Source organism: Coregonus clupeaformis, chromosome 1 (genome assembly GCF_020615455.1).
Source record: "Coregonus clupeaformis isolate EN_2021a chromosome 1, ASM2061545v1, whole genome shotgun sequence".
NCBI lineage: Eukaryota > Metazoa > Chordata > Actinopteri > Salmoniformes > Salmonidae > Coregonus > Coregonus clupeaformis.
This window is the reverse complement of record NC_059192.1, coordinates 84,428,602-84,442,499: the sequence shown is the minus strand read 5'-3', so window position 1 is coordinate 84,442,499 and position 13,898 is coordinate 84,428,602. Positions and strand designations below refer to the sequence as shown.

General features: G+C 42.8%; 1 protein-coding gene across 1 annotated transcript in view; it reads right to left on the bottom strand.

Annotated features, from left to right (window-relative positions):
- Window positions 1–7,861: 7,861 nt before the first annotated feature.
- LOC121575610 (ras-related protein Rab-37-like) overlaps window positions 7,862–13,898 on the bottom strand; it is a 38,771-nt gene continuing 32,734 nt past the window's right edge. Inside the window, exons 8-9 of the mRNA XM_041888815.1 lie at window positions 13,788–13,864; window positions 7,862–8,912 (exon numbers count right to left, since the gene is read on the bottom strand). Coding sequence (XP_041744749.1) covers window positions 8,801–8,912; window positions 13,788–13,864 — 189 coding nt within the window. The 3' untranslated portion in view covers window positions 7,862–8,800. The remainder of the gene's footprint in view (window positions 8,913–13,787; window positions 13,865–13,898) is intronic.

The window sequence follows — 13,898 nt, the reverse complement described above, 5'->3', positions numbered from 1 at the left end:
CAAAACCTAGAGACTTCCTTACATATTGTGCACCAGCTGTTGTTTACAAATATACATAGACCGCCACCCCTTGTCTTACCAGAGGCTGCCGTTCTATCCTGCCGATACAGTGTATAACCCGCCAGCTGCATGTTATTCATGTCATCGTTCAGCCACAACTCGGTGAAACATAAGATATTACAGTTTTTAATGTCCCGTTGGTAGGATATTCGTGCCTGTAGTTCGTCCATTTTATTATCAAGCGATTGTAAATTGGCCAATAGTATCGATGGCAAAGGCAGATTAGCCACTCGTCAACGGCTCCTTACCAAGCACCCCGATCTCCTTCTGCGAATTCTCCTTTTCTTTCTACTGCGAATGATGGGGATGAGGGCCCTGTCGGGTGTCTGGAGCAAATCCCTCTCGTCCGACTCATAAAATAAAAATTATTCATCCAGTGTGTTTGTTAGTGTGTTCCCTCAGGCCACTACTCCACTATCACATATTTACAATACAACATCCATGTGTACGTGTGTGTAGAGTGAGTGTCTATACAGTGGGGGAAAAAAGTATTTAGTCAGCCACCAATTGTGCAAGTTCTCCCACTTAAAAAGATGAGAGAGGCCTGTAATTTTCATCATAGGTACACGTCAACTATGACAGACAAATTGAGAATATTTTTTCCAGAAAATCACATTGTAGGATTTTTAATGAATTTATTTGCAAATTATGGTGGAAAATAAGTATTTGGTCACCTAAAAACAAGCAAGATTTCTGGCTCTCACAGACCTGTAACTTCTTCTTTAAGAGGCTCCTCTGTCCTCCACTCGTTACCTGTATTAATGGCACCTGTTTGAACTTGTTATCAGTATAAAAGACACCTGTCCACAACCTCAAACAGTCACACTCCAAACTCCAAAGACCAAAGAGCTGTCAAAGGACACCAGAAACTAAATTGTAGACCTGCACCAGGCTGGGAAGACTGAATCTGCAATAGGTAAGCAGCTTGGTTTGAAGAAATCAAAAATCCCAGAACCACACGGGGGGACCTAGTGAATGACCTGCAGAGAGCTGGGACCAAAGTAACAAAGCCTACCATCAGTAACACACTACGCCGCCAGGGACTCAAATCCTGCAATGCCAGACGTGTCCCCCTGCTTAAGCCAGTACATGTCCAGGCCCGTCTGAAGTTTGCTAGAGTGCATTTGGATGATCCAGAAGAGGATTGGGAGAATGTCATATGGTCAGATGAAACCAAAATAGAACTTTTTGGTAAAAACTTAACTTGTCGTGTTTGGAGGACAAAGAATGCTGAGTTGCATCCAAAGAACACCATACCTACTGTGAATCATGGGGGTGGAAACATCATGCTTTGGGGCTGTTTTTCTGCAAAGGGACCAGGACGACTGATCCGTGTAAAGGAAAGAATGAATGGGGCCATGTATCGTGAGATTTTGAGTGAAAACCTCCTTCCATCAGCAAGGGCATTGAAGATTAAATGTGGCTGGGTCTTTCAGCATGACAATGATCCCAAACATACCGCCCGTGCAACGAAGGAGTGGCTTCGTAAGAAGCATTTCAAGGTCTTGGAGTGGCCTAGCCAGTCTCCAGATCTCAACCCCATAGAAAATATTTGAAGGGAGTTGAAAGTCTGTGTTGCCCAGCGACAGCCCCAAAACATCACTGCTCTAGAGGAGATCTGCATGGAGGAATGGGCCAAAATACCAGCAACAGTGTGTGAAAACCTTGTGAAGACTTACAGAAAACGTTTGACCTGTGTCATTGCCAACAAAGGGTATATAACAAAGTATTGAGAAACTTTTGTTATTGACCAAATACTTATTGTCCACTAATAAATTCATTAAAAATCCTACAATGTGATTTTCTGGAGAATAATTTTCTCATTTTGTCTGTCAGAGTTGACGTGTACCTATGATGAAAATTACAGGCCTCTCTCATCTTTTTTGAAGTGGGAGAACTTGCACAATTGGTGGCTGACTAAACACTTTTTTCCCCCACTGTATGTATGTGTGTATGTACCTATGTGTGTGTCTCTTCACAGTTCCCGCTATTCCACAAGGTGTATTTTTACCTGTTTTTTAAATCTTGCATCAGTTACCTGATGTGGAATAGAGTTCCATGTAGTCATGGCTCTATGTAGTACTGTGCGCTTCCCATAGTCCGTTCTGGACTTGGGGACTGTGAAGAGACCTCTGGTGGCATGTCTTGTGGGGTATGCGTGGGTGTCTGAGCTGTGTGCCAGTATTCCAAACAGACAGCTCGGTACATTTAGCTCGTCGACACCTCTCACAAAAACAAGCAGTGATGAAGTCAATCTCTCTTCCACTCTGAGCCAGGAGAGCCTGACATGCATGTTAGCTCTCTGTGTACTTTTAAGGGCCAGCCGTGCTGCCCTGTTCTGAGCCATCTGCAATTTTCCCAAGTCCCTCTTTGTAGCACCTGACCACACTACTGAACAGTAGTCTAGGTGCGACAAAACTAGGGCCTGTAGGACCTGGCTTGTTGATAGTGTTTGTTAAGAAGGCAGAGCAGCGCTTAATTATGGACATACTTCTCCCCATCTTAGCTACTGTTGTATCAATATGCTTTGACCATGACAGTCTACAATCCAGGGTTACTCCAAGTAGTTTAGTCACCTCAACTTGCTCAATTTCCACATTATTAATTACGAGATGTAGTTGAGGTTTAGAGTTTAGTGAATGATTTGACCCAAATACAATGCTTTAAGTTTTGGAAATATTCAGGACTAACTTATTCCTTGACACCCATTCCGAAACTAACTGCAACTCTTTGTTAAGTGTTGCAGTTATTTCAGTTGCTGTAGTAGCTGACGTGTATAGTGTTGAGTCTTCCGCATACATAGACACACTGGCTTTACTCAAAGCCAGTGGCATGTCATTATTAAAGATGGAAAAAAGCAAGGGGCCTAGACAGCTGCCCTGGGGAATTCCTGATTCTACCTGGATTATGTTTGAGAGGCTTCCATTAAAGAACACCCTCTGTGTTCTGTTAGACAAGTAACTCTTTATCCACATTATAGCAGGGGGTGTAAAGCCATAACACATACGTTTTTCCAGCAGTAGACTATGATCGATAATGGCAAAAGCCACACTGAAGTCTAACAAAACAGCCCCCACAATCTTTTTATCATCAATTTCTCTCAGCCAATCATCAGTCATTTGTGTAACTGCTGTGCTTGTTGAATGTCCTTTTCTATAAGCATGCTGAAAGTTTGTTGTCAATTTGTTTACAGTAAAATAGCATTGTATCTGGTCAAAAACAATTTTTTCCAACAGTTTACTAAGGGTTGGTAACAGGCTAATTGGTCGGCTGTTTGAGCCAGTAAAGGGGGCTTTACTATTCTTAGGTAGCGGAATGACTTTTGCTTCCCTCCAAGCCTAGGGGCACACACATTCTAGTAGGCTTAAATTGAAAATATGGCAAATAGGAGTGGCAATATCGTCCGCTATCATCCTCAGCAATTTTCCATCCAAGTTGTCAGACCCCGGTGGCTTGTCATTGTAAATAGACAACAATAATTTGTTCACCTCTTCCACACTCACTTTACGGAATTCAAAATTACAATGCTTGTCTTTCATAATTTGGTCAGATATACTTGGATGTGTAGTGTCAGCAATTGTTGCTGGCATGTCATGCCTAAGTTTGCTAATATTGCCAATGAAAAAATGATTAAAGTAGTTGACAACATCAGTAGGTTTTGTGATGAATGAGCCATCTGATTCAATGAATGATGGAGCTGAGTTTACCTTTTTTCCCAAAATGTCATTTAAGGTGCTCCAAAGCTTTTTACTATCAATCTTTATGTCATTTATCCTTGTTTCATAGTGTTGTTTCTTCTTCTTTTTATTCAGTTTAGTCACATGATTTCTCAATTTGCAATACGTTTGCCAATCAGTTGTGCAGCCAGACTTATTTGCCATTCCTTTTGCTTCATCCCTCTCAACCATACAATATTTCAATTCCTCATCAATCCACAGGGTTTTAACCGTTTTTAAAGTCATTTTCTTAATGGGTGCATGCTTATTAGTAACTGGAATAAGAAATTCATAAATGGACCAACATATATTCTTTACATCAACAACATAGGAATCACTACAAAACGTATTAAATGACCTCTTGTACACAATATTAGGCCCAGCCTTTGGAACTTTGGTTTTCCTAGATATGGCTACTGTATTGTGATCACTACATCCAATGGATTTGGATACTGCTTTCAAACAAATCTCTGCAGCATTAGTAAAGATATGATCAATACATGTTGATGATTTAATTCCTGTACTGTTTGTAACCACCCTGGTAAGTTGACTGATAACCTGAACCAGGTTGCAGGCACTGGTTACAGTTTGAAGCTTTCTCTTGAGTGGGCAGCCTGATGACAGCCAGTCAATATTTAAATCACCCAGAAAGTATACCTCTATTGATATCACACACATTATCAAGCATTTCACACATGTTATCCAGATACTGACTGTTAGCACTTGGTGGTCTATAGCAGCTTCCCACCAGAATTGGCTTTAGGTGAGGCAGATGATCCCGTAGTCATATTACTTAAACAGTATTTAACATGAGATCCTCTCTAATCTTCACAGGAATGTGGTTCTGTATATAAACAACAACACCTCCACTATTGGCATTTCTATATTTTCTGTAAATGTTATAACCTTGTATTGCTACAACTGTATCATCAAAGGTATTATCTAAGTGAGTTTCAGAGATAGTCATAATATGAATGTCATCTGTTACTAGCAAATTATTGATTTCATGAACCTTGTTTCGTAAGCTTCATATGTTAACGTGGGCTATTTTGAGCACTTTCCTTCTGGGATGCTGACTTGTTTTTATTGCTTTACTGGGAAGCTTAGCAGCAGTAGATGTGCTCATGTTCTTTATCTTAGTGCACGGTGAGATGCACACAGTGGACTGCCTCCTCGGGTACATCGGCTCAGTGCTAACAGTATAAATCTGGTTCTTAGGCACATGATTACTGCACCCAATAGCTGTAGGATCAGCGGTGGCATTCAGGGCAGTTAGAGGGACATAAGTTAGGTTACTTATATTGTGACAACCGACGCCCCTGATGTAATGTACATTTGCTGAAGCATTTTGACAACTCTGCGTCACAATGGTAGGGATTAGGTAAGTCGCTCTGGATAAGAGCGTCTGCTAAATGACTAAAATGTAAAATGATTAGCTGAGCTGGGCTTGGGTCATTGCTAAGTCATTGTCTCAACACAGCCTTATAATGCTGTGAAAGGATCCAGGAGCCCAAATGATTTGGGTGGATCCCATCCTCATAAAACGTGTTTTGTTTCCAAAAGGTATGGAAATTGTCAACAAAAGTGGCCAGAAACATTAAACAATCAATTGCTGATCAAAGAAGCAATACAACTGGCCTTCTTGAGACTAGTTGAGTATCTGGAGCATCAGCAATTGTGTGTTTGATTACAGGCTCAAAATGGCCAGAAACAAATAACTTTCTTCTGAAACTTGTAAGGCTATTCCATAGGCCCAAGGGTGGCGGTATAGTAATCAACTGTACGTACATTAGTCACACGCAATATCTCAGACACCACTGGCCCGTTTTTGACTAAACTTGGGTGAATTATACGTTTTGCCATAGAGATCCGTAATTTACAAAATTACACTAATTGGCCCAAGGGCGCGCTGCATTATTCGTGGGGGACAACATGTTTACTGTTATAATGAATTTAATAGGATCTCTATGATCTAGATACTGCCATAGATAGGCTATGGCTATTTATGTGAATGCAAAGCTTCTTCATGATTCCTCATCCATTGACAAAATGTCAAATACACATTTGATTTTATCCAAACTGATAACAAGTTTCTTTGTTCCTGAAAGAATAAAAACAAATCTCCTATTCTTGGAGAAAATTGGTCAACAGTAAAACCCTTCTAAATTCAATGTAGCACACAATTGTGAATATAAGAACATTACATTCATTGTTTTACATTTGACCATAATGCCTTTAGCCCTTCAGGGAATTACAGAACATAAATGAAAAGACAATGCCCTCTGGTGGTGTGTACCAACATTGAGCTCTCTCTCTCTCTCTCTCTCTCTCTCTCTCTCTCTCTCTCTCTCTCTCTCTCTCTCTCTCTCTCTCTCTCTCTCTCTCTCTCTCTCTCTCTCTCACAAGCACACACAGACAATATTCACGGCGAAGTGAGTGACAAATACAAAACATGTTAGAAAATATAATTTTTATGCAGCATACATCAAATACAACATTTGGCATTCTCACAAGAAACTACCGACAAGATACATAACACGTTATAATATTCTGAATAAAATACTCAAGTTCATATTCAAATTGGAAACCTGAAATAACTTCAGCAGCACAAAATTATGAAATTGTATTATTATACACTATCAGTCAAAGGTTTTACAACACCTACTCATTCAAGGGTCTTTCTTTATTTTTACTATTTTCTACATTGTAGAATAATAGTGAAGACATCAAAACTATGAAATAACACATCTGGAATCATGTAGTAACCAAAAATGTGTTAAACAAATCAAAATATATTTGAGATTTGAGATTCTTCAAATTCTCTCAAGGTAGTTACCTGGAATGCACTTCAATTAACAGTTAATTTGTGGAATTTCTTTCCTTCTTAATGCGTTTGAGCCAATCAGTTGTATTATGACAAGGTAGGGGGGGTATACAGAAGATAGCCCTATTTGGTAAAAGACCAAGTCCATATTATGGCAAGAACAGCTCAAATTAGCAAAGAGAAACGACAGTCCATCATTAGTTTAAGGCATGAAGGTCAGTCAATACAGAACATTTCAAGTGCAGTCGCAAAAACCATCAAGCACTATGATGAAACTGGATCTCATGAGGACCGCCACAGGAATGGAAGACCCAGAGTTACCTCTGCTGCAGAGGAAAAGTTAATTAGAGTTACCAGCCTCAGAAATTGCAGCCCAAATAAATGCTTCACAGAGTTCAAGGAACATACACATCTCAACATCAACTGTTCAGAGGAGACTGTGCGAGTCAGGCCTTCATGGTCGAATTGCTGCAAAGAAACCACTACTAAAGGACACCAATAAGAAGAAGAGACCTGCTTGGGCTAAGAAACACGAGCAATGGACATTAGACCGGTGGAAATTTGTCCTTTGGTCTGGAGTCCAAATTTGAGATTTTTGGTTCCAACCACCGTGTCTTTGTGAGACGCGGTGTGGGTGAACGGATGATCTCCGCATGTGTATTTCCCACCGTAAAGCATGGAGGAGGAGGTGTTATGGTGTGGGGGTGCTTTGCTGGTGACACTGTCTGTGATTTATTTAGAATTCAAGGCACACTTAACCAGCATTGCTACCACAGCATTCTGCAGCGATACACCAACCCATCTGGTTTGGGCTTTGTGGGACTATCATTTGTTTTTGAACAGGACAATGACCCAACACACCTCCAGGCTGTGTAAGAGCTATTTTACAAAGAAGAGTGATAGAGTGCTGCATCAGATGACCTGGCCTCCACAATCCCCCGACCTCAACCAAATTGAGATGGTTTGGGATGAGTCGGACGGCTGAGTGAAGGAAAAGCAGCCAACAAGTGCTCAGCATATGTGGGAACTCCTTCAAGACTGTTGGAAAAGCATTCCAGGAGAAGCTGGTTGAGAGAATGCCAAGAGTGTGCAAAGCTGTCATCAAGGCAAAGGGTGGCTATTTGAAGAATCTCAAATATTAAATATATTTTGATTTGTTTAACACTTTTTTTGGTTACTACATGATTCCATGTGTGTTATTTCATAGTTTTGATGTCTTCACTATTATTCTACAATGTAGAAAATAGTAAAAATAAAGAAAAACCCTTGAATGAGTAGGTGTTCTAAAACTTTTGACCGGTAGTGTATGTCTGAAAGCAGTAGAGAATGGTCCTTGCCCATGTCACAGGTGTGAGTTATTTGCATGGAAGCATTTTTATTGGTTGATTAACGCATCATGTGCTTTTGAACTCTGTTTTTGTGTTCCAGTTAGCTGCTCACAGGAAGTGAATGTTGTCTGGGGGCATGATGGATCCCAGGTTGTGCCGGAACGCGTTATGGCTTTGTTTGGTGAGAGCACATGGCTAATTGAGTTTGGTCAAGCTGAAATTGAGCTCTTGATAAAATGACCTCCTGGGCTGTATCACTTCCTGGGACCCTTTTTGTTTTGTTTGTATATCTGTGGTTGTAACTAGCATGGGTTTTAAAGTTAAAAGTAAAAGAACATGCTACGAAGTATGGAAAATAATTATGGAATTGAAGTAAGAATTTGAAACTGAGAACATGCTTAAACTTTAATCGCAATTTATGTGGAGAAAACCATGCCTTAGAAAATAAATGTTTGAAAACTGTATTTTGTTATCTGCCTCTGCTTCACTCTGCCTGCTCAACTCAGACCTAGAACCCAACACTTTCTACCTTGTGACACATACATGGCACTGCATTTTAATTATAAGACAGTGTCTTGGGTCCTAGGGGAAATATGTTAATCTTGAGACAGGTCTCCCTTGTAAAAGGGGGAAAACGTCTCTATGGCATTTCTGTACTTGTGTAAAAGATAAATACAAAAACCTCAAAGCCAATTCTCCCACACTCATCCAAAGCTGATTAGTTGATGTGCTTCCCTCCCTGTAAGTTCCTTGCTGTGTAGTACTTAGATGGCATCTCTTCACTCCCCTTGGCTGTACCTGGCAGAGCCAGGGCAGAGCTGATGCAGAGCGAGGGAGTATAGAGTCAGAGGGGAGAGCAAAAGGTATCTGCATCAGAAGTAGCTACAGCAACCAGACTTTTCCTTCTGAGACTCAATGTACTCATGAATCTGGAATTTGGGCTCGTTGGGCTGCTGGCCATGGACTGCCCTGTGCTTCAGCTCCCTGCAGAAGGGAAAAAAAGATGGATTGATGGAGGATGGGATGGTGGGATGAGCACAGAAAAGTGTGGGAGAATTTATTTTAAATATTCACATAGAGTAATTCCATGATGTCAGTGTAGTAAGGTTCCAAGATGGCATAGCAGTGCGGTCGTGTTCTTTGTTGTGTGTCTGTGTAAATAGCCAGTTTTTTATACTTCCTATCACACTTTTCATCCTTCTACAAAATATACTTTCCTGCAACCCGCCTCACTCAATGTGGAACGGATTCTATTATTAACTTACCTTTTATCTAGAATCTAGAATCTCCAGTTGAGACCAGCTAGCCAGCTAACTAGCTACTTGCTATTAGCCACCGTTAGCGGTTTTCACCCAGAACATCGGATTTTCTGCCGGAATAACTGAATCACTGGACATTAACACCGGATTGCAACTAGCTAGCCGCAACCGAATTGGATGTTGCTGTTTGGCTAATCACCACTGCCCCTGAAGCAAGCACCAGTTAGCCTTGAGCCAGGCCCATATCCCGGCTATCTACCTCTCTGTCTACCGGACGGGAGTAGCCAGCTAACTAGCTACTTGCCATTAGCCACCTCTAGCGGTTTCTCACCATTGTCTGTGGCCTGCACTACCTACCAGTCAGCTCTAGCCTGGACTATTATCGCACTGTCTGCACTGTCTGCACAGCGCGTTATCGACCCAGAACATATCGGTTTTTCTGCCGGAATCACTGATTCACTGGACCTTTAACACCGGATCATCGTAGCTAGATAGCTGCAATCAAATGGACGTTGTTGGCTAATCAGCCTCGAGCTAGCCGCGAGCCAGGCCCTTCTCCCGGCTATCTACCTCTCTGTCAACCGGACGGGACCTCCTAGTGTTGATACGGAGCCCCGCCGATCCAACACGACTGGTCTGCTGACGAAATCGTCTGATGCGATTACAAGAGGTTTCCCGTTACAACGTCGACCACGAAGATCCATCTGCTAGCCCCGCTAGCACACGCTAGTCGTGGCCTCTTGCTCGCTAGTGCTATAGCAGCCCCCGAACTACCTCCGAACTCTCCTATTGCTGTTCACCGGACCTTATGCCTGCTGGACTGTTCCTTTATACGGTACCGCATCCTGTTTATGTTTAGCCTCAGCCCAAACTTTGTCGCCATTAACAGCTGTTGTCTTAGCTCTCTCGAATAACACCTGTGATTGCTTTATGCCTCTCTCCCATGTCAATATGCCTTGCTTATTGCTGTTTCGGTTATTTCTTATTGTACTATTTCACTGTAGATCCCCCAGCCCAGCTCAACCTGCCATTGATAGCTCCTTTGTCCCACCCCCCATACACGCGGAGACCGACTCAATCGGTGCCTCCAGTGATGCTATCTCTTTCATCGTTACCCAACGCTTAGGTTTACCTCCACTGTACTCATATCCTTCCATATCCTTTTCTGTACATAATGCCCTGAATCTATTCTACAACGCCCGGAAACCTGCCCCTTTTTTTCTCTGTACCCAACGCACTAGAAGACCAGTACTTAAAGCCTTTAGCTGTATCCTTATTCTACTCCTCCTCTGTTCTTCTGGGGATGTAGAGGTTAACCCAGGCCCTGTAGCCCCCAGTATCACTCCTACTCTCCAGATGTTATCATTTGTTGACTTCTGTAACCGTAAAAGCATTGGTTTCTTGCACGTTAACATCCGAATCCTCCTCCCTAAGTTTGAGTTATTCACTGCGTTAGCACACTCCGCCAACCCTGATGTCCTAGCAGTGTCTGAATCCTGGCTTAGGAAGGCCACCAAAAATTCAGAAATGTCCATCCCCAACTACAACATTTTCTGTCTTGATAGAACTGCCAAAGGGGGTGGGGTTGCAATCTACTGCAGAGATAGCCTGCAGAGCTCTATCGTACTATCCAGGTCTGTGCCCAAACAGTTTGAGCTTCTACTTCTAAAAATCCACCTTTCCAGAAATAAGTATCTCACTGTTGCCGCTTGCTACAGACCCCCCTCAGCCCCGAGCTGTGCCCTGGACACCATATGTGAACTGATTGACCCCCATCTATCCTCAGAGTTCGTACTGCTTGGTGACCTAAACTGGGATATGCTTCACACCCCGGCCAACCTACAATCTAAACTAGATGCCCTCAATCTCACACAAATTATCAACGAACCTACCAGGTACAACCCTAAATCTGTAAACATGGGCACCCTCATAGATCTCATCCTGACAAATGTACCCTCTAAATACACCTCCGCTGTCTTCAACCAGGATCTCAGCGATCACTGCCTTATTGCCTGAGTCCGTAATGGGTCCGCGGTCAAACGACCACCCCTCATCACTGTCAAACGCTCCCTAAAACACTTTAGCGAGGAGGCCTTTCTAATTGACCTGGCCCGGGTATCCTGGATGGATATTGTCCTCATTCCGTCAGTAGAGGATGCCTGGTTGTTCTTTAAAAGTGCTTTCCTCTCAATCTTAAATAAGCATGGCCCATTCAAAAAATTCAGAACTAAGAACAGATATATCCCCTGGTTCTCCTCAGACTTGACTGCCCTTGACCAGCACAAAAACATCCTGTGGCGTACTGCATTAGCATCGAACAGCCCCCGCGATATGCAACTTTTCAGGGAAGTCAGGAACCAATATACACAATCAGTTAGGAAAGCAAAGGCTAGCTTTTTCAAACAGAAATTTGCATCCTGTAGCACTAACTCCAAAAAGTTTTGGGACACTGTAAAGTCCATGGAAAATAAGAGCACCTCCTCCCAACTGCCCACTGCACTGAGGCTAGGAAACACTGTCACCACCGATAAATCTACAATAATCGAGAATTTCAACAAGCATTTTGCTACGGCTGGCCATGCTTTCCACCTGGCTACCACTACCCCGGCCACCAGCTCTGCACCCTCCGCTGCAACTTTCCCATGCCCCCCCACTTCTACTTCACACAAATTCAGACAGCTGATGTTCTGAAAGAGCTGAAAAATCTGGACCCCTACTAATCAACTGGGATAGACAATCTGGACCCTTTCTTTCTAAAATTAGCTGCCGAATTTGTAGCAACCCCTATTTCTAGCCTGTTCAACCTCTCTTTCGTAACGTCTGAGATCCCCAGAGCTTGGAAAGCTGCCGCGGTCATCCCCCTCTTCAAAGGGGGTGACACTCTAGATCCAAACTGTTACAGACCTATATCCATCCTTCCCTGCCTTTCGAAAGTATTTGAAAGCCAAGTTAACAAACAGATCACCGACCATTTCGAATCCCACCGTACCTTCTCCGCTATGTAATCCGGTTTCCGAGCTGGTCATGGGTGCACCTCAGCCACGCTCAAGGTCCTAAACGATATTATAACCGCAATCGATAAAAGACAGTACTGCGCAGCCGTCTTCATCGACCTGGCCAAGGCTTTCGACTCTGTCAACCACCGCATTCTTATTGGTAGACTAAATAGTATTGGTTTCTCTAATGACTGCCTCGCCTGGTTCACCAACTACTTCTCAGATAGAGTTCAATGTGTCAAATCGGAGGGCCTGTTGTCTGGACCTCTGGCCGTCTCTATGGGGGTGCCACCGTGTTCAATTATTGGGCTGACTCTATTCTCTGTGTATATCAATGATGTTGCTCTTGCTGCTGGTGAAGCTCGGATCCACCTCTATGCGGACGACACCATTTTGTATACATCTGGCCCTTCAATGGACACTGTGTTAACAAACCTCCAAACGAGCTTCAACGCCATACAACACTGCTCTTAAACATTAGTAAAACTAAATGCATGCTCTTCAACCGAACGCTGCTTGCACCCGCCCACCCGACTAGAATCACTACTCTCGGCGGGTCTGACCTAGAGTATGTGAACAACTACAAATACCTAGGTGTCTGGTTAGACTGTAAACTCTCCTTCCAGATTCACATTAAGCATCTCCAATCAAAAGTTAGATCTAGAATCGGCTTCCTATTTCGCAACAAAGCCTCCTTCACTCATGCTGCCAAACATGCCCTCGTAAAACTGACTATCCTACCGATCCTTGACTTCGGCGATGTCATTTACAAAATAGCCTCCAACACTCTTACTCAGCAAATTGGATGTAGTCTATCACAGTGCCATCCGTTTTGTCACCAAAGCCCCATGTACTACCCACCATTGTGACCTGTACGCTCTTGTAGGCTGGCCCTCACTACATTCGTCGCCAAACCCACTGGCTCCAGGTCATCTATAAATCACTGCTAGGCAAATCCCTGTCTTACCTTAGCTCACTGGTCACCATAGCAACACCCACCCGTAGTCTGCGCTCCAGCAGGTATATCTCACTGGTCATCCCCAAAGCCAACACCTCCTTTGGCCGCCATTCCTTCCAGTTCTCTGCTGCCAATGACTGGAACGAACTGCAAAAATCTCTGAAGCTGGAGACTCTTATCTCCCTCACTAAATTTAAGCGTCAGTTGTCAGAGCAGCTTACCAATCACTGCACCTGTACACAGCCATTCTGAAATTATCCCACCCAACTACCTCATCCCCATATTGTTATTTATTTTGCTAATTTGCACCCCAGTATCTCTTTTTGCACATCATCTTTTGCACATCTATCATTCCAGTGTTAATACGAAATTGTAACTATTTTGCACTATGGCCTATTTATTGCCTTACCTCCATAACTTTCTACATTCGCACACACTGTATATATATTTTCTGTTTGTATTTTTGACTTTATGTTTTGTTTACCAAATATGTAACTCTGTGTTGTTGTTTTTATCGCACTGCTTTGCTTTATCTTGGCCAGGTCGCAGTTGTAAATGAGAACCTGTTCTCAACTGGCTTACCTGGTTAAATAAAGGTGAAATAAAATAAAATAAAAAGTAAGAGAGTATCTGTGTTGTCACTTACTTTGCCACTGCAATGAAAGCCAGATAAACGTTCACCCCAGTCTTGGCACTGGTCTCCATGAAAGGAACAGAATACTCCTTGGAGAGGAAAACAGATTGATTACGTTCAACT